The sequence below is a fragment of the Mobula hypostoma genome, chromosome 1 (genome assembly GCF_963921235.1).
Source record: "Mobula hypostoma chromosome 1, sMobHyp1.1, whole genome shotgun sequence".
Classification (NCBI taxonomy): Eukaryota; Metazoa; Chordata; class Chondrichthyes; order Myliobatiformes; family Myliobatidae; genus Mobula; species Mobula hypostoma.
The window spans coordinates 207,188,513-207,208,962 of NC_086097.1; the positions used below are offsets into that span (position 1 = coordinate 207,188,513).

A 20,450-nucleotide genomic window follows, 5' to 3' on the forward strand; every position below is an offset into this window, starting at 1 on the left:
CTAAAACACCAGTATTTTATTGATTAAATTAACCCAACTCATTGACGGATTCTCTTTCCACAAATATTGCCTAACCTTCTGAGCTTTTCCAGCATTGTTTGTTCCTGATATTTGTTACTATTGGTAAATTTACTACATCATTAGGAAGAGCCACAAATTCTGAAACAATGCCTTCCTGATACATATCACAAAAGCAGTTCTGATATATATTAATTTGACAAGGTCCTACATAGGAGATTGGTCAAGAAGGTTTAGTCACTTGGCATTCAAGATGAGGAAGTAAATATGATTAGATATTAGTTTTGCAGGAGAAGCCAGAGGTAGTAGATGGTTACCTCTCTGACTGGAGGTCTGTGACTAGTGGGGTGCTGCAAAGATCGGTACTGGGCCCATTGATGTTCATCATCCATATCAAAGATCTTGTTGATAACATGTTAACTGGATCAGCAAAGTTGTGGATGACACCAGGATTGGGGATGTAGTGGACAGCGAGGAAAACTATCAAAGCTTGTAGAGGAATCAGGATCAGCTGGGAAAATGGGCTGATAATGGCCAAATAAAGCTTTTGGCACATTGGCCTTCATATATCAAAGTATTGAGTACAGGAGTTGGGATGTTATGTTGAAGTTGTGTAAGATGTTGGTGAGGCCTAATCTGGAATATTCTACACAGTTGTAGTCACCTACCTACAGGAACAACGTAAATAAGATAGAAAGAGTACAGAGGGAATTTACAAGGATGTTACTGGGACTGGACGACCTAAGTTATGAAGAAAGATTGAATAGGTTATAACTCATCCAATCTCCCCTCAATCTTCTATGTTCTGAGGGAGATATAGAAAATTATGAGGGGTATAGATAGGGTAAATGCAAGCAGGCTTTTTATACTGAGAGTGGGTGAGACTGGAGCGAGAAGTCATGGGTTAAGGGTGAAAGGTAAAATGTTTAAGGGGAACATGAGTGGAAACTTGTTCACTCAGAGGATGGTGAGAGTGTAGAATGAGCTGCCAGTGCAAGTGGTGGTGTGATTTCAATTTCAACGTTTAAGAAAAGTTTGGGTAGGTAGATGGATAGCAGGAGTACGGAGGCCTATGACCTGGGTGCAGGTCGATGGGACTGAGCAGTTTAAATGATTTGGCACAGATTAGATGTGCAGAGGGCCTGTTTCCATGCTGTAGTTTTCTATGACTCTACGATGTCAGAATGGTTGTTGTGATGCGTCTAGTGTGGTAGTGTAGAGGGTAGTGCTTGTCACTCCCACTTTCAGCTCCCATCGCTGGCTAGCAGCCTTGTAAAAAGGAGAACTGAACGTGTAAGCCTTTTCCTGCAAGCACATTGCCTCTCCATTGCCTTCTATCTGACTGAACTCCTTTCGGACTCAGGCTGAACTACAGAGGACAGGGAGGAGGTCCGGCCCCTGCACACGTAGCATGCGGGCCCCCCAGTGTGTGGACACTCCCAGGTGCTCGTGAACCAGATCCTCAGCTCTTAGGTAAATAGCCCACTGCCTTGCGGGCAGCCTTTGGAGAAACAAAAGCTACTGGAGTAAACTCAGTCAGCAAATATGGAGAGGAGCCCCTAAAGTGTTGGACTCCATTGAACATCCTTCTGGCAGCTCCTACAGCCAAGCTGGGCCAAACGTATCGCTTCATAAGCTTTCCTTTGCACTACACTGGTGAAGCCGAGAGGGGGATCTCGATGGCTGGGCACCTCAGGATCTCCATACCTTCCGCTTGGGCTTGTGATGATGACCATCATCACCCATTGTTCTCCGTGATAGACAGATGCCAACTATAGCTCTACATTCAAAAGAAAATCTAATATAGATCCTCAGGAAGACTAGCACATACTTCCCACATCTGAAAAGCAATTACCCACCAAAGGTCTCTGCTTTTTGTGTTTGACTAATTTCATATCCAAGCTAGCATTTTTAATTTAATTCCATGGACTTTAATTTTGCTAGCAAGAAGTATTTTGTCAAGTATTTGTTTGAAAGCTACAACTGTGCCACTCTTCTTCCTAATCCTCCAACTTACTTCATCAAAAGAATTGTACTAAATTAAACACAATTTAATAAATCCAAGCAACACACACAAAATGCTGAAGATTCCTTCATCTGCAGATTTTCTCTCACTCATTAACAAATCTATCCTAGTTTTTAATTATTTATTCAATTTTCTTATAAAGAAAATTATTTTTCTTGATTATTGTCCCAAAGCAATTTCCCACAACAAACATTAGTCTCCCATTTGTATGATAACAAAGTAGATTTTCTGAGCAAAGCTATTTAACCAATTAAAGTAATCTGTACAGAGAGATACTGAATTGAACTGTACCTCCAGATCCTTCCCTATTATGCCTACCCAGAGGTTACCAGTATTTTTTTCCAAGATTCCTACCTCCATTATTCAGTCTGAAAATAATTTTGGCACAGGTGTATGTGGATATAAAACCTGGTACAAATCCAGCCCAATCACAGCCATTCCAAACCAAACACAACTCTTGTTACCATATCCACCCCAAAATGTACCCTAAATAAAATTATTCTCAAATATGCTGTTGATCAGTTCCAGGATGAAACATCAGCTATTGACCAAAAAGCAAGAAAGTGCTGAAATTCTAAACTGATCTGATTGAAGTACTGAACAACAGTGGCACACCATGGTCCAACTTGTTCTGAACTATCAGAATACAAACTTGAAGTATATAGTCAGGACCCTTGGTCAGACCACTCTAGTCAAATAGCTATGTTTTAAATTCAAGACCTAATTTATGTAATATTTTGTGCATGCTATTTCCTTTAGTTTCCAATTATTCTCTGCAAAGTCATGTCTCTGGCATCTCCTTTTAAATCAAAGTCCATATTTCTCCAGATGTTTCTTACAAATCAGATCCATAGCATTATAGAATCATCCTTATGGCTCTCTTCTCTGCTACTATCAATGTTTAAATATCCTCCTCTCATCCCAGTGATCACAACCATGTGCTATACCATAATCTCAAATTCTTCTGTTGTATATTGCTCCTGGTTAACATTCCACTGGGTTTGTTGATTACAAAACTACTCTATTCACTGTTCCAAGTTATGCTCCTTGTTGTTATCTTAGGTATTTCAGCACCATTTACAGAAATGTACAGTATGCAACTTATTTCCTTTCAATAAACTTTGCCTAACATTTGTTTATACTAAATTGTATCTGGAGTTATACAGTAATAGAACAATACCGCACAGAAATAGGCTGTCTTGGCCCATCCAGTCCAAGCCAAACTATTAATCTGCCTAGTCTCATTGATCTGCACCCAGACCATAACAAACCTTACCCCTCCCATTAATGTAGCTATCCAAATTTCTCTTGAATGTTGAAATTGAACCCACATCCATCAGCTTGCTCCACACTTGCACTGCCCTCTGAGTGAAGAAATTCCCACTCATGTTCCCCTAGAACGTTTATCATTCACCATTAACCCATGACCTCTAGTTCTTGTCTCACCTAACTTCAGTGGAACAAGTCCTCTTACATTAATTATCTGTAATTATTCTGTTCACATGTATACTTTAACGACTCAAATCACAGAGCTACTAAAAAGGCATCCGTTAGTCTTGCGAGACCATGGATCTGCGCCTGGAACGTCTTCACTCTCCAGGGTGCAGGCCTGGGCAAGGTTGTATGGAAGACCAGCAGCTGCCCATGCTGCAAGTCTCCCCTCTCCACGACACCAACGTTGTTCAAGGGAAGGGCATTAGGACCCATACAGCTTGGCACCAGTGTCGTCGCAGAGCAATGTGTGATTAAGTGCCTTGCTCAAGGACACAACACATTCCCTCTGCTGGGGCTCGAACTTACGACCCTCAGGTCGCTAGTCCAATGCCTTAACCACTTGGCCACGTGTATCTCACCACAGAGCTACTAGCCATTAAAGTAACTCACTGATATCGAATATTTTAACAAGGTTCTGGAAAGATGATGAGCCGCATATTCTGAGTCAAGACTGCAGTCCACAGACACTATCTGATGATGATCCATCTTGTTAGCCCTCCACTTATTGAAATTCAAAAACACGGTCAATGGGGCCATTATGCCAAAAAAACCTGTCCCCAACATATCCAGCAGCATCTAAAAGAATGCACAACTGATAGAGGAGATACTGAACTAAAATATTTAATTTCCCTTATGTTTCCTAATCTGAAACCTTCAAATCCCCATCAAGATCAGCGAGGTCTGGGATCATGTGACTTGTTCCCCTTAACATAGGTGCTGAGGGACAATTCTTCACCATGATGCTGGAAAGTCCTGGCAATCCATTAGACCCTACGATACTTCATTTTGATGGGTCACTTCAGAAAACAATGAAAGATAGCACCCCCAAAGAAATTGATGAATCCAAATCAAGCAGAATCATTGAACTTTTAGCACACAAAGCCATTCAGCCCAGTATGCATGTGTCAGCAGAGTTCAAGTTATATTGCACATTCAACTTACTTTTCAAATAACTATTTTCAACTTGTGTAAACTCACTCCTGAGAATAGGGATACAACTGCTTAAGCCCTGATAGTTCTGTGCTGCCCTTTCTATAAGAGTAGCACAAGTGAAACAGGACTTCAATCTCTTTGATTTACAGTTTGACCAAACAGACTTTACAGATGTAATCTATTTAACATTTGATTAGTCAACTAGAAACTTAACATCCACAGTAGCATATGAATACATTACAGGGAGGATGGGTAGGGAGAACATTGTTATGGGAAGACCACAACCTCTGCCACAATTTAATTGGGGCAGAAATTCCTGGAGGCATAATAAATGCACGACATGATTCCTCAGCCAGTTTATACCAGAATGTTCAATTGCAAAGATCTTTTTTCTCTAAAGATTTGTTGTGATGTTGCCAAATTTTATCTTGTCTTCAGGCTGAGAAATTACATTAATCTCTTGTGAATGTTTTTAGAGCATTCTTTCAAAGGAAATCAAAAGAGTTCTTCCAGTGCCCTGGCCAGCCTATATCCCAGAGCTATCACCACTGGAACAGATTACCTTAAATTCTCCTTGTCGGCTACTGCTTCTCCTGCACTGCATTTGATTACAATGCATGTCCTACACAGAGTAATGGCAGAGTTTTTTTGGAATAATCAAATGTCATGACAAGCCTTTTGACTATAAGTTCACACATTGGAGAATTATAAGGAAGGTGCCAGAAGAAAGTATTTTCTTAGTTGCTAACACTCAGATCCCCTTTTGGATACAGTTGCCATTAGTGGTATTTCCTGCTTACTCACTACAACAAAGCAGAAAGTTATTTGATTATTCATCTGTCCATGCCATTTCCTATCATTCTCATTCTCAATCTCCCACACCCCTGCAAGTTACTTTTTTCTCTCAAACAGCCAATAAATACTCTTTGATTATTTTAGTCATTTGTAAGGTTATTTTACAGTTGTCAATTAATATATCAGTCCATCATTGAGATACCGGAGGAAAGAGAAAACTCAGAGGAAGATCGTGCATTTGGAGGAAGGACTTGTGAGCTCTACACCGGCAGTTGCCAGTGTCAGGATTAAAACCTGGTTCTTCACCAAGCCTTCAAGTAGTCACAATAATTATAAATAAAATGCAGGGAAGAGGTACAGGAGTCTGAAGGCACACACCCAACGATTCAGGAATAGCTTTTCCCCTCTGCCATCAGATTTCCGAATAGACATTGAACCCATGAACACTACCCCACTACTTATTTCCCTTTTTTTGCACTACTTATGTAATTCAACTTTTTATATACACTTACTATAATTCACGGTGTTTATTATTATATATTGCAACGTTCTGCTGCCACATAACAAGTTTTCATGACATATGCCAGTGATATTAATCCTGATTCTGATTACTTGGAGTATTGCATGCAATTCTGATAACCCCAATTATAGGATGAATGGGGAATATTTGAGAAGGGTGCTTGTACAGTAGAGATTATCAGGATGCTGCCTGGATTATAGGGTATGAGGTCTAATGAGTGGTTCAATAAACTTCAGTTGTTTTCTCTGGTGTTGTAGAGGCTAAGGGGACACCTGAAGGAAGTTTATAAATTTTTGAGAGACATAGAAAGGGTAGACAGTTAGTATCTTTTTCACAGGGTAGAAATTTCAAACACTATTGGATATACATTTATGTCTTAGGAACCATGGGTCCATGAATGTGTAACTTGCCTCTACAGAGATTCCATTCAGATGTTTACTGATATTATCTGCTGTTATAATTGTTTCACAAGAGAGGTAGGTCACATTAGAGGTTCCCAGAAATATGAGAGCTAGCAAAGTTGGCAACCCAATCTGAGAAGCTCCACGGGAATCAACAGGAGCTGACTGAAAGCTAAGCAATGCCTGTCTCACTACAACATTTGGTAGGGCCAAGAACCATTACTTCATTCTTGTCTTTAAATGCAGTGTGTGTCACAATGAGAGACGGGCAAAAGAAGAAGGTCAAGTGATAATGATGAGAACATTGCTTATGATGTTTGATTTGTATAAGGACTAACGCATACAATTAAAATAATGGATTACAGTTCTTTTCCAAATAATTATAAATCATTTTACAATAACTTTTAAAAATACTTTCCTTATGTAGTCCAAAGCTAGAGAAACCTCTTTGAGTTGAACAAATCTGCCCTGGTACAGTGTCTGAGTGACAATTCCACAATGTAATACATCAGTGTCTGTCAGTAAATAAGTCACAGAAATGAAGCAAGTCAACTAAATCTGGGACTAACTTTAGTACAAATGGTTGAAGATCGGCAGTTCCTGCCACTGCCAGCATGACTCAGTCTACTGTTTCTAATTAAAAGCAGGAAGCAATATTTCTTAATACCTTAATAACTTCAAATAATAGCTTTTATGCCACTGATGTTTGAAAATAACCACACCACAATGTTAGCGCCAAAAATGAATGTTGCAAAAGAAGCTGCAAATGAAATTGAATATTTTATATACAAACACTAGTTTCTGGACTTCATGTTTAGAAACAATTTCTTTTAAAATGAAAATTATTAGTCAGAACTTACCCTAACTAGGATTTTCCACACCGTCATCCGTCCTAGTTGAATATACAATTAAAATGCTACATATGCCCATTATTTCAACCAGACATCATTTGGCATTAAAATTGGGCTTCGTAAGACTCATTGGTATACATATGAGGAGTGATTGATTAGTTCGTGGCCTAAGGTAGAAGGAGTCAATTTTAGAAAACCTAGCACATTTATTTTTCAGTATAGTCCCCTCCTACATTTATACACTTAGCCCAGCAGTCGTGGAGCTTACGGATCCCTTCTTTGTAGAAGTCGGCATCTTGGACCTCCAGAAAGTGGTCCACAGCTGGGATGATTGATACTTTTGTAGCCTAAGGTAGAAGAAGATGAGTTATACAGCTCTCGTTACATGCACATGCAGTTCAGCTCTTTGAGTGATTATGCAGAAAGTTTGAAATTAATAACTCATCTCCTTCTACCTCAGGCCACGAACGTATCAGTCACCCCTGCTGTGGACCACTTTCTGGAGGTCCAAGATGCTGACTTCTACAAAAAAGGGATCCGTATGCTCCATGACCACTAGACTAAGTGTGTAAATGTAGGAGGGGACTATGTTGAAAAATAAATGTGCTAGGTTTTCTAAAATTGACTCCTTCTACATTAGGCCACAAGCTTATCAATCACCCCTCGTATACCTAATGTCAGGCTGGTTAAAATGGTGAAGAGTAAACAGTTATGTGGAATAGGTAGCCAGAAAAGTATCAGGAAATATATTTTCCAAATATATGTAAATGCAGTAGGAAACAACAGTTGGCATCATAGCGATCAAAATCCCTTAGGACAATTGTTATCCATTTTGGTGCAGATAATTACTTTCACTCAGTGACATCTGTAAACAATATACTGTTGTAGATTAGTCACTCATAGAAGATCAATGCCCAGCAGCAATAATCCAAAACAGCATTTATCTACTTTTCTACATAAGGATTCTCTCCTTATTGTATTATATTTACAAAAATAATCAATTATGGACAAATAAAGTGTACTTACAAGCTGGTGTGGAACAATCCCTTGTGTTATAATAGAGACGCTGAAATTGTTTACTGCACTCAGATGAGAATGAGATTGGTCCTGCTTGATAAATTGAAAGAGGTAACTAATGAGATAAATAAGAATGTTCCTGTCACAAGTAAATGTATTATAATTGTAAAACATCATGATTATGCTCTGTGAGTGTGCTTAAATAAAATGGTTCATACCTGTGAAATGCTTTAAAAACTTCCCTTTCACATTGGGGTCTCTGTGGACAACCTCTGAGGAGGAAAATTGAGATTACTTATCAGTGCTAATATTTGTTATCTTAATCTGAGTTACAGAATTCAAATATAATTTCTTCGATATACAGTACACTTTCATTATTTCAAATAAAAATATCAAAACTTTGAAAACATTTTAAGGCACCTTTACATTGAGACTTGTAAAGTCATAGAGTCATGTATGCATATGAGTCCACATGTTTCTGCCTACAAATGCCATAATTATATTTTGGACCATGAGATAGCCATGCAGATGGACACAACTTCTCTGCAATAATTCTTGGGCTATCCTTTCAAGTAGATTAAATTGAAGTATTAACAAATTAAGGAAGTTTTAGCATACTGTGCGTTTGAGTCTCTTCCTTAACAATGTGTTAATTTCCTATTTACTGTAAACTGTTCCATTCAGACAAAAGTTTGACAATAAAACTGTTAATGTTTCTGCATTAAAGTAATATTGAAGTATCTTTGTGCTTCCATAATTATGTAATCAATGGAGGATAGGCATTTAATCATGCCATTTTATACTCGATCTGTTTCTATAGTTGGAGCAGGTTCATTCAGAAGTTGGCCATATCTGAAAAAGTTTAAGTAGTTTGCCGTAAATAGAAAATATGCAGCCAATGGCCAAAAGAGGTCTCATGTCGCTGCTTTGGCAAGGAACACAGGTTGATTGATAAGAAGCTGATAATATGGTGACAGTTTATTTGTACAATCAAGATCAGAACGACTCTATTGATCTTTCTATGCAAATAAATTCAACCAAAAGAAAATGAATTTCAGCAAGGGAATGCCTGATATTGCCAAAGGGATAATTGTGGTTTCCTGTGACAAGTATTGGCAAGGATTTTTACTCAAAAGCACTATGTGCTAAAACATCTTCACTATTATTTAAATTTAATCTACCAGCCCAAGAACTACTGTAGAGAAGTTGTGTCTATCTGCGTGGTTGTCTCATGATCCAGAATATAATTATGGCATTTGTAGGCAGATACATGCAACATCATGTGCATGTAGAAGGTCTAAAATAAGGGATAACTGAAAAATTCCAAAAATCCAGATTTCTGAAATCATCAGAAAACCTCAGTGAGTTGTTTATACATCTGTGTACCATTCAAGCAGCAGCTGCAAATGCTTTCAATAATAAATTTCAGAAAAAAACAGAGCGAGGATTATCTCTTTGTCAAATTAAAAATACAAAGTGATTGTATATATTAAAGTATTGATGACATCTTATTTTTACTTATCCACTTCTAGAGCACACATCTAGAAAAGTGAGCTGACATTGAAATAAAACATGGAAGAGGGCGCTATTGTCACAAGTTTGCAATTTATTATTATCAAATATAACTTGCAAGCTGGCTGTCATTAAAGTCATCATTTTGAGTACTGTGTGTAATTTGATATGTTGAAGAAGAAAACATCATTATATAAAATCATTATGATTAGCACAGTAAAGAAAAACCTCACAGGGAAAATGACTTTTTTTCAACATGCAACTAGGCCATGAAGTACTGTGTGCTTATGTTGGTACAAGTTGAAAGAAAATGGCTGAGTTTCCAGAGAATGACACAACTCCAATGCACAAACTCCTCTTGTGGCATCAGAACCAAAATATACCAATTCAAAAAGGTTCCCCTGTCCTTGTTCAGACCTTTTCACTGTGAAGAACGGGACACAAAACTGGATCCTGCCACAAATTCCATCATCCAGTCCCCAGATGACATAGACCAAGGTGGCATACTTTCAGCTATAAAGATATCAGCAAAACTTACATTATATAAATCAGACTATATTGTCTTTCTTGATAGTTACTCAATTATCTTTAGTAAGCAAACTTATCCATTAGTGAACTAAAACATTTCATACAATGGCAAGGATTTTTATGTCCAAAACTATCATTACATTTCATTTAAATATGAATCACAAATTTCATGCCAAATATTCATCTTTATCCCTCTTGTATTGTCAACTATGAAAAGTAGTGTGCCACAAAAAGGACATGTTCTTTAGTTGATATTTTTTGGGATCTGAATTCTTGTGCAGGGTGAGCAGGATCCCAGCAATTTCCCTATCAGGAGCCCAAAATATTCAGAATTTGACTCTACATATTTCTTTTAAAGTTGTTGGTCTGCCACACAGATCTCCCTCCCTGCCCAACCCATAAGAAAAAGGTGAGGAGAACTTGAACGATTATGCCTCAATATCCCTCAAAGTAGCTCTGTAAGAAGCATTTTTGAAAAGTCATTTCATAAGGACTTAGACACCCAAAGAACCTGAAATGAAATAACATCCTGTATAAAGGCAATGTGTTCCAGAGAGATCAACTTCCTCACGCCCGAAGGAAATTTACTCATTTCTGGCATTTAATTTTTAAGACTATCACTGCTTACATTTTCTTCAGATCAGGAAAACTGTGAGTGACAAAGAAATGCTAGGTCAACTCTCCCTTAAAAGGCCAGATTAGAATATGAATCCTCTTGCAGACACCAGTGACTCACTACAACAATGCATTTGACTATGCTGTTGGAATGTTGGAGATGCTTGACAGCCAAGAATGTGAGCCACTCTTCCATCACCGGATAAATCCCTGTGGAATTTTCATTCCTGAGGACTTGGATAGCAAGTGCCCATAATCTTTGAAATAATCTTGTCGCATCAGAGGCTAGTAGGATGTCCAACAACCTGTACCAATTGCTTTCAACAAACTTTGGCTTCTTACAACATGAGGTATGATTATGCTGGCACTTCTTTAATCTGTGTAGAATGAAGACTGTTTTTTACCTTGAAGCAGAAATGGGAAGAATGACTCTTTCAAAACTTGTGCTTGGATTTAACATGAAAAGCAAATTAATAGTCAGTGGTGGAGGCAGATACACTAGTGAAATTTAAGAGACTTACTAGACAGGTATATGGAGGAATTTAAAGTTGGGGGAGTTATATGGGAGGCAGGGTTTAAGGATCAGCACAAAATTGTGGGCCAAAGGGCCTGTACTGTGCTGTACTGTTCTATGTTCTAATGCAGACAAACTGGATGGAACTGGACTCTCTCACGATGGTGTCTGAAAAGAGGATGCTGTCTAAGTTGCATGCCATCTTGGTCAATGTCTCCCATCCACAACATAATGTACTGGGTGGGCACAGAAGTACATTTAGCCAGAGACTCATTCCTCCGAGATGCAACACAGAGCATCATAGGAAGTCATTCCTGCCTGTGGCCATCAAACTTTACAACTCCTCCTTGGAGGGTCAGACACCCTGAGCCGATAGGCTGGTCCTGGACTTATTTCATAATTTACTGGCATAATTTACATATTACTATTTAACTATTATGGTTTTATTACTATTTATTATTTATGGTGCAACTGTAATGAAAACCAATTTCCCCCGGGATCAATAGTATGACTATGAATAAATGGTATTTTCCCAGTTTCTCAAGTGTTTTAAATTTGGTAGGTTCAGTAAATTGATATTCCATTGACAACAGTAAGATTTACTTAAATTCCCTTTCCATTGAGATGTTATGAACAACAATCTGTACTAAAATATCCTGTTTGTCCAAAGGATCTATTAGTGACAAAATCAAAATAAGCTGACATTCTTTGGTAAGTTTATTGCCAGTTACACTCAGTGGCTACTTTATTAAGAACACCTGTACAGCTGCTCATTAATGCATATATCGAATCAGTCAATTACGTGCCAGCAACTCAAAGTATAAAAGGATGCGGACATGGTCAAGAGTTTCAGTTGCTGTTCAGACCAAACATCAAAATGAGGAAGAAATGTGATCTAAGTGACTTGTACTGTGGAAATGATTATTGGTGCCAGACAAATTGGCTGGAGTACCTCCGAAACTACTGATCTCCTGGGATTTTCACACACAACAGTCTTTAGAGATTACAGAGAATGGTGCAAAAAGACAAAAATATTCAGTAAGTGAGAGTTCTGTGGGTGAAAACACCTTCTTAATGAGAGGGGTCAACGGAGAATGGCCAGACTGATTCAAGCTGACAGAAAGGAGACAATAACTCAAAAAACTGTGCTTTACAACAGTGGTATGCAGAAGAGCATCTCTGAATACACAATATGTCAATCCTTGAGGTGGATGGGCTACAGCAGCAGAAGACAATGAACATACAGAAATACACACAGTGGCCTCTTTATAGGTACTTCCTGTACACAATAAAGTGGCTACTAAGTGCAAATTCCATATCTTAGTGGATTTATAATGTTAACCAGTATAAAAGGGAAGGAGGAAATAGTAACACTAAAATGATGTAAAATCATGTATTAGCTTATAATCAAGAAGCGTGTAAATAATAAGTTTTATGATATCCAGCTTGGTTCTGAAGATAATTGAAAAGGGCATGGTAAGAAGTTTCAGTAAATCAGAATGTGCAAGCCACATTAAATCATGCTGTCATTCTCCAGAAGTTTAAAATGTAGCACTAGTGTAATTTCAAGTTGCAATTCTTTATTGGCAGCCTTTATTTATCTAAACATAGATCCATAGGGTTTTTTGTTTACTAGATTGTACTAAATAAGGGTTAGTTGAGTTATTAAGCCTGAAATCTAGATCTTCCTGGTAGGTTTATTTCAAGCAAGGTAATTGCTGCATTTTTTAATTGTGTTCAAAGACCACAATCTGTCTGCAGCCCAGATCAACTCTTACAACCAGAAATCTGAGGTGCACTCGAATGAAATAATTTGTCCTGTGGGTAGATGAGCACATGACCCTGAAAAGGTTTCCCACTGTTACAAGAGCTAAGCAGGGCCAGCTTCCATCTCAGTTATTTTCATGTTTATCAAAACAGATCAGTTACTTCCACTAAGCCAACATAAAATCAAAATTTGAATTTAACCTGTTTTAAGACCGTACACAGTAAATACTAACGTGAAATAATAGACAGTAATAAAATATTTTAATATGTTAACTCTTGATAAATCAATTTGTTTGGAAACTGCTTCTCATGAATTCTTGCGAGATATATTAGAAGAGCACTGAAGCATATTTTCCCCGGGCAAAAACATCATCTGATTTAGGATTATACACGACCTGACGATTTCGAACCGGAACCTTTTATGCATGGAGTGTCCTAAATTCTCACATGAAAGATAGAGTTAAACATGTCGATCTACGTATGGTAACCGGGATTAACGTGCCCAGCTTAATGCTAGGAGGCAGGTGATCCGCACCCAGGAGCCTTTCACTTTCTCCTTACCTATTGGTTTTTCCAGCCTTGGGACAAACACGGCTTTTTCTTTAGTGAACTTCTTGTAGTCTTGATCCAGGGCATAGAAAGTATCGTATCGCTTAACCGTGTTCCTCCGCCCGTTATTGCTGTCTGCCACGCCTTTTAAGATGAGGTCTAAAGGTGATTGTTTCGCTTTCTGCCTGGTCTCTGCTCTGCCTTCACAGTGACCCGCAGTGACCAAAAGAAGGGCGATGCCCAGCAAAGTGTTCCATCTCCGTCGGCCCATCTCTACATAAAGGAAAAGTCGATAAAAGATTAACATTCTGTTCAGAAGTACCAGGGCAACTCCGTCCTGCCTTCTAAATCCTGCCGAATGGACTGCTGACAGAAAGTGCTCCAGTCTTGCTCGCGAGGGGATTTAAAGCCGCGTGTACAACAACTAGAGCGCTATTGCAAAGTGGCCGTTTTTTAAAATAAGGCTCATTAGATCAAATCTAAAGCTGCTCATCACGGGATGTGGAGGTGTCACAAGCACAATTCACTTTCCACATTCTTGAGTTTTAACCCGTTTTACATCATGCGAGTATGTCCATCCCTCCCTTAAAACATATTTCCTTCCAGACGTAATATCTCGTTAGGTCACGTTATAGAAATGGATTAGGAAAGGTATTGCCAAAGCAGCACATTGCAATCCAGGCTTTAGTTCGGATCTACTTTGCACACACATCACAGAATTCATTTAGCAAGTTGAAGGGGGTTTTAGGAGTTAGAAAGCGATGCAGAAACAATGCCGAATTTAGACGAAAATTTGCCATGACATTTTGGATGTTTGCATTTGTTCGATGAAATCACCGTGTATATCTAAAGAAATGCGCGTTTGGCGAGACATTATAGTGTTCTAACAAATCGGTCAAAATAACTCAACCGATATAGCTACTCAAAATATAACCGGATTAAATTCGAAGGCTAAAGCGAGTGGATATCGTCCGTATACAATACTTCCTATGTTATTAATATTGAATTCGGAAAAAAATGAAAAGTAAAGCACAGGCTCACCTGAATGTCAAGCTATTGCCTCCAAGCTATCTTTAAAATACTGAGACGGTAAATAAATTCAGATAAAATATCTTCTCGAATCTTCAAATACCTTTTTAAATTACGTGCAAATAAATGTTCTGGGTGACATGCACAGCGCTCTGTATCGATCCATCCATACACCAGTCTTATATACATGGAGCAAGCGTGACAGTATCGACTTCAGGTGGGTGGCAAGTAATGGAAACATCCTCTGGTAATCTTTTTCCAAGTTAACCTCTGGCGCACATCTTCATCCCGGTGGATTGTAACAGAAGCCCATCAATTAATAATAGTTCTGCAATCTCCCATATGAGCAAAAAGACTCTGTCTAGTTACTTGTAAATCTGTCAGTGCTGGGTATGCCATGCTGTGAGAGGATTATGTTCACAATTTTGGGATTCCCTAAAAGCTGCTGACGTCAAGGGCTGTCTGCTGCTGTCTGCAGAGCCTTCCTGTTCTCACTCTGTATTTGAAATATGAGAGACATTCGGAAAAAGAAGTTTAACACCTTCTTCAAGGCCGTCTACAGATGCTGGAAATGACACAATGATGGAGGACTTCAGCTAGTCAGACAGTATCTATGGAGGGAAATAAGCAGTCGAAGTTTCTGCCCGATACCTTTCATCGGGACTGAAAAGGAAGGGGACGGGAACCAGAATAAGAAGGTGCGGGAGGGGTGGGAATGAAAGGTGGCAGGTGAGAGGTGAGACCAGCGATGGGGAAAATAGGTGGCTGGGGTTGAGGGAGGGGGGGAATGAAGTAGGAAGCTGAGAGGCGATAGATGGAGAAGAAGGAATCTGATAGGAGAGGACAGTAGACCAGGGAATAAAGGGAAGAAGGTGAAGGCCAGAAAGAGGTGATGGGCAGGTGAGGGGAAGAGAATGGTGAAAGAGTAACAAGAAAGGGGAATGGAAAAGAGAGAGTGGAGGAGAGAGAAATTTCCAGAAGTTAGGGAAATCAATGTTCATGCTACCCAGGAGATGTTCCTCCTCTAACCTTGAAATCATTAGTTTCAAGATAATTATGGGCAAGGATTGGTCTGGTCCTTGGGTTGAGATTCTAAATTGGAGAAATATCAATTTTGATGGTGTCAGAAAGGATCTGGCAAGCATGGATTGGGACAGGCTGCTTTCTGGCAAAGGTGTGCTTGGTAAGTGGGAGGCTTTCTAAAGTGAAGTTTTGAAAGTCACTAAGTTTGTATGTTCTTGTCAAAATAAAAGGCAAGATTAAGAAGAAGGAGGTGCATAGCAGGTATGGGCAGGAAGGAGCAAATGAGGTACTTGAGAAGAGTAAGAAATACAGGAGAACACGTAAGAAGGAAATCAGGAGGATTAAAAGAAGGCATGAGGTTGCTCTACTCGACAAAGTGAAGGAGAATCCTAAGGGCTTCTACAGATATGAGCATAGAACCTTGGGATAGAATTCATTTACTTGAGTGAGAATTTACTTGAGGGGTAAAGGCATTTTTAAATTAAATTTCATTATTTAAGTTTATATAATTCTGTTAAATGATTTAGTAGTTAATAAGTCTTCAAGCCCCAGTAAGCTTTAGTTTCTCATTTTTTTAATAAATAATAACATTTTAAAACTTTAACAGATTTTCTATAGTCAAAAGCATGCAAAGTTTAATTGACAACTAGCTAAGTTCTGTTACCTGCATTGCAATCAAACAGACTTAAATTAATCACTAGTGAATGCCCAGTTTTGGTGTGCAACTGATTTAGTAGCTGATCTAATCACAGAGCAACTTAAAAGAAGCTGACAATATCCACACATTGACTTCAGGCATGGCTTCCAGTAAAGCACCTTGCCTTTATGGTCCCTTTACTTTGGCCTACTTTGTAAAATACTGTGTTACGTACCCCGTAACTGGGTTGCCAAACCAGCAGAAATGGATCACTCAGTTGGAGTCTGGATTACTAGAACTAAGAAAGTTTTATTAAACAAACAAGCAACACAGTAATCGAAAGGATAATAAATGCAACAGTTCAGCAATGATAAACCCACATGTGCACAGAATTAAGATAACAGCATCAATCAAGCTCTATCGTTGTCTAGGGATAAATGACCAATTTCAAAGTGACACAAAGTTCAGTCCAATTTAGTAGTTCAGTTCGCAGTAATCGTTGCCATGGCGATGGACAACGTGGGGGGGGAGAGAGAGAGAGAACGGGAATGACTGATCATTCAGACACGGCTTCCACTCACAGACCGGCGATATTGCTTACAAGCAGCTTTCCGTGCGGGTCCTTTGTGATGTCACCTGAGGTCACCGACTGTGACCCCTCCTCCAGATGCGGTCGATCCTCTGCAGTGAACCCGGCACCCAAGCGAGGGTGGACACACACCGGGTTCCCACTGATCGTACCTTGCCACCCTGTGCGTTTAAGGTCCGGTACTTCCCACCGACTCATGAGAGGCGCACCACTTCCAGGGTCTCGTTACCTCGGGTGTCGTGTGTGTCTTACCTTAGCGAACCTGTCCCTTTTTATCTCCCTGATGGGGTATCGCCTGTCCATCACTTCAAACAGTTCAGGGTTCAAAGGGGGAGCCGCTCCAGACAGCTCTCTCTCCCGTCCCTTCATTACACATCTCCAGATCACCTGTCCATCACTTCAAACAGTTCAGGGTTCAAAGGGGGAGCCGCTCCAGACAGCTCTCTCTCTCCCGTCCCTTCATTACACATCTCCAGATGCTGTTTCATTGTGTTCCTTATCTCTCTCTTGAAGACAGGTGGCAGACCAACTGCTGATCACACAGGACAGCTAACATCTTATCTATGTGTATTCTTGTCACAACTGGTACTTTTCTTCTACAAGGAAGTCACAGGGAGTGTGTAGGACTGTTGAATGGCACCAAAATGGCTGTTATTCGGCATGGAGACGGCAGATCAAAGGTCAGTGCCACGGCAGGAGATCAGTGTGTCAAGGTTCCACCGTTTGCCACTACCTAGCGTTGGGAACTGTCTTGTCGTGTTCAGCATTTTGTGTAGAGCCCCAGCCCCAAGTCCTGTTCCCAAGGAGGAGTCCTGGCTCTGTGTTCTGTGTATGAGTCCCGGCCCTAAGTCCTGTTCCTAAGGAGGGGTCCCGGCTCTGTGTTCCATTTCCCTGTATTCCTGTCTCTCAAGTCCAAGGCTCCGTGTTCCTGTGCTCTAGACCAAGGCTCTGTGTTCTGTGTTCCTGTTGTCCCAAGTCCAAGGTTCCGAAGTTCCTGTCATTCCAAGTCCAAAGCTCGGCTGTTCCTGAGTACCAAATCAAGGCTTCATGTTCTCGTCCTGTCCATGTGCCTCGTCCTGTGCTGGAGTTCCCTTGTCTTGCTCAGGAGTCTCTCGTTCTGTCCTGTAGCCTCGCCTAGTCCTGTTTCCCAAGACCACGTCATGTCTTCTCCTAGTTTCGGAGTCCAAGCCCGAGTCAAGACCCAGGCTCTGGGTCCTCGTCCAGTCTCTGGCTTGGAGTCCAAGGCCAGACTCCTAGTTCCCAGTTCCATGTCCTGATCCTGCTTGCCTAGCCAATGTCCTAGCCCAAGTCTGTGTTCTTGTTCCAGCTACTAGTCTGCATCCAGTCACGTCCCTAAATCTAGTCCTGTCCTGTTCCTAGTACTTCAGTGTCTGTGTCTTGCATTTGGGTCCGCTCCCAGCATCCCCCCCCCCCATCTTATGACAGGGGGCACTCTTCTGTTTACGTGGATGGTTGTGAAGAAAAAGCATTTCAGGATGTAGATTTCAAAGTTGCTGGTGAACGCAGCAGGCCAGGCAGCATCTCTAGGAAGAGGTACAGTCGACTTAGTCCTGACGAAGGGTCTCGGCCTGAAACATCGACTGTACCTCTTCCTAGAGATGCTGCCTGGCCTGCTGCGTTTACCAGCAACTTTGATGTGTGTTGCTTGAATTTCCAGCATCTGCAGAATTCCTCGTGTTCAGGATGTAGATTGTATGCATTACTCTGACATTAAATGTACCTTTGAAACATTGGAAACTTATGTGGTACATATTGTCAGCAGTCAAATAGTAGCAAGTGTTACAATTTAAAAGGATGCAAGGATAAAGGTGGTGAGCATTCCAATATTCTGTACATGAATAGAAAAGGTAAGGACCATTGGGGCACCTCATATCCCTGATGACATTAGGTCAATAGCCAAAAGAAAAGGGCCTATCTTGTGAAGTAGAGGGTGTGACAAACAATTGTTTGTACATGGCCCAGCACATTTAGTTTACTTGTTGCCCCAGTAAATAAATCTAACCTTGTATTAAAAGGACAACTTGGTGTGAGTGGAAAGTGGAACTCACAGCAGATTGTGGATTCATTTCTCATTCTTGAGTGATTTGAGAGAAACATAGAAAATAGGTGCAGGAGTAGACCATTCGGCCCTTCGAGCCTGCACCGCCTGAACCAGACATCAGACTAGCCATGGAGGCCCAGAAATGAATAGAAACAGAAAATTTGTTCAGTGACAAGGAAATGAATGGAGCAAACAATTGTAGATGATGGAAATCTAGTACAGATACAGAAAATGGTGGAAGCATTTGAGGGTTCAAGCTAAGTCAGTTGGGAGAGAAATGAGTTTGACATTCTCAATCATGGACAAGTATATGTATAATTGGAGAAATGCGGAGGGCTGAAGAGAAAAGAGGGAATGTCTTAACTAAAGCTGTCAAGGTAACGATTATTTTAAAAGGAATCAACTGGAGAGAGAGAAGACAAACAAAAAGAAGTTGCAACAGAAGTCTATAGAACATCTGGGGGGAGGGGGGAGGGGGAGAGGGAGAGAGAGGTATTAAATTCAGTATTATGTCTGAATGGCTGCACCATGCCCAGACTAAAGATGAGGTGCTGTTCATTGAGTTTCTGTTGAGCATTGTTGGAGAAGTGTCAATGGCCAAACACAGGCAGATCAAGAAAGGGAATTAACTGTTAGGAGATGGGAAGCTCCAAGTTTCTTTTCTCAGCTGAATAGAGATGTTCTGTAAAGTTATCTCCCAATTTGCACTTGGTTTCTCCAAAGTTGTAGAGACCATATCATTAGACTGAATCCAATAGAGCAATCTGGAAGAAATTCAAGGCATCACTGCTTCCACTGAATGGTGGTAAAAGAAGAGGTAAAAGGTTAGGATTTCATTTTCCAAAGATGAAAAATAAAATTGCTGTGACAAATGGAGTGATTGCTAGATATAGAAAAGTGGTCCAGAAGGAATGATGCCTTCCAAATCCTGATAAAGGGAGTGAGGGTAAAAAATTTTTGGTGGAGGAATGCATTTTTAAGCTGGTGTAAACTATGGAGGATTTGGAACTGAAGATGGTGGCTGGTGGAGTGGAAGGTGAAGACAAGGGAAGCCTTATTCTGACTGGGAGGAGAGGAGATGAGATCATAGGTGCAATCAATAGTGGAGAATAAGTGAAGAGCACTACTAATTATGGTAGAGAAAAAGCCACAGATGAGGAGAAAAGAAAATATCATAAATGCATTGGTGCATTACAAATGAGATGGTAAAATTGGAAAGGGAATTGGATCTTTACAGGAAGTAGGTTGGAATGAGGTGCTGTCAAGGTAGCTGTGACAGTTGTGAGGCATATAGTGGACATTGCAGGCTAACTTACCCTTGTAGATGGAGAGTCAGGAAATCATGCAGCATTGAAACGGAACCATCACCTCAACATGGTTATACCGTACCGCTCATCAGGTGAATGAGAAGACACAGGAGAAAGAGAGAAAATAAATGAGCTGCTGGAGAAACTCAACAGGTCTGGCAGGCAGCATCATTGGAAGAAATAAGAAACAGTCAAAATTTATTACCGCTCAACCATCAGGCTCTTGAATCAGTGGGGATAACTTCATTCAGCTTCACTCGCCT

At 40.1% G+C, this 20,450-nt stretch overlaps 1 protein-coding gene across 3 annotated transcripts in view; it reads right to left on the bottom strand.

Moving 5' to 3' along the window:
• Positions 1-14,780, bottom strand: part of alkal1 (ALK and LTK ligand 1) — a 44,560-nt gene extending 29,780 nt beyond the window's left edge. The window contains exons 1-4 of one of the 3 annotated variants that reach the window (XM_063063589.1): positions 14,582-14,780; positions 13,553-13,813; positions 8,274-8,327; positions 8,065-8,148 (exon numbers count right to left, since the gene is read on the bottom strand). In XM_063063589.1, the coding sequence (XP_062919659.1) occupies positions 8,065-8,148; positions 8,274-8,327; positions 13,553-13,811 (397 nt within the window). In that variant the 5' untranslated portion in view covers positions 13,812-13,813; positions 14,582-14,780. Of the gene's footprint in view, positions 1-8,064; positions 8,149-8,273; positions 8,328-13,552; positions 14,025-14,581 lie in introns of those variants that run through there. The other 2 variants (XM_063063585.1, XM_063063575.1) reach the window with 2 other exon arrangements.
• Between the last annotated feature and the right edge of the window lie 5,670 nt (positions 14,781-20,450).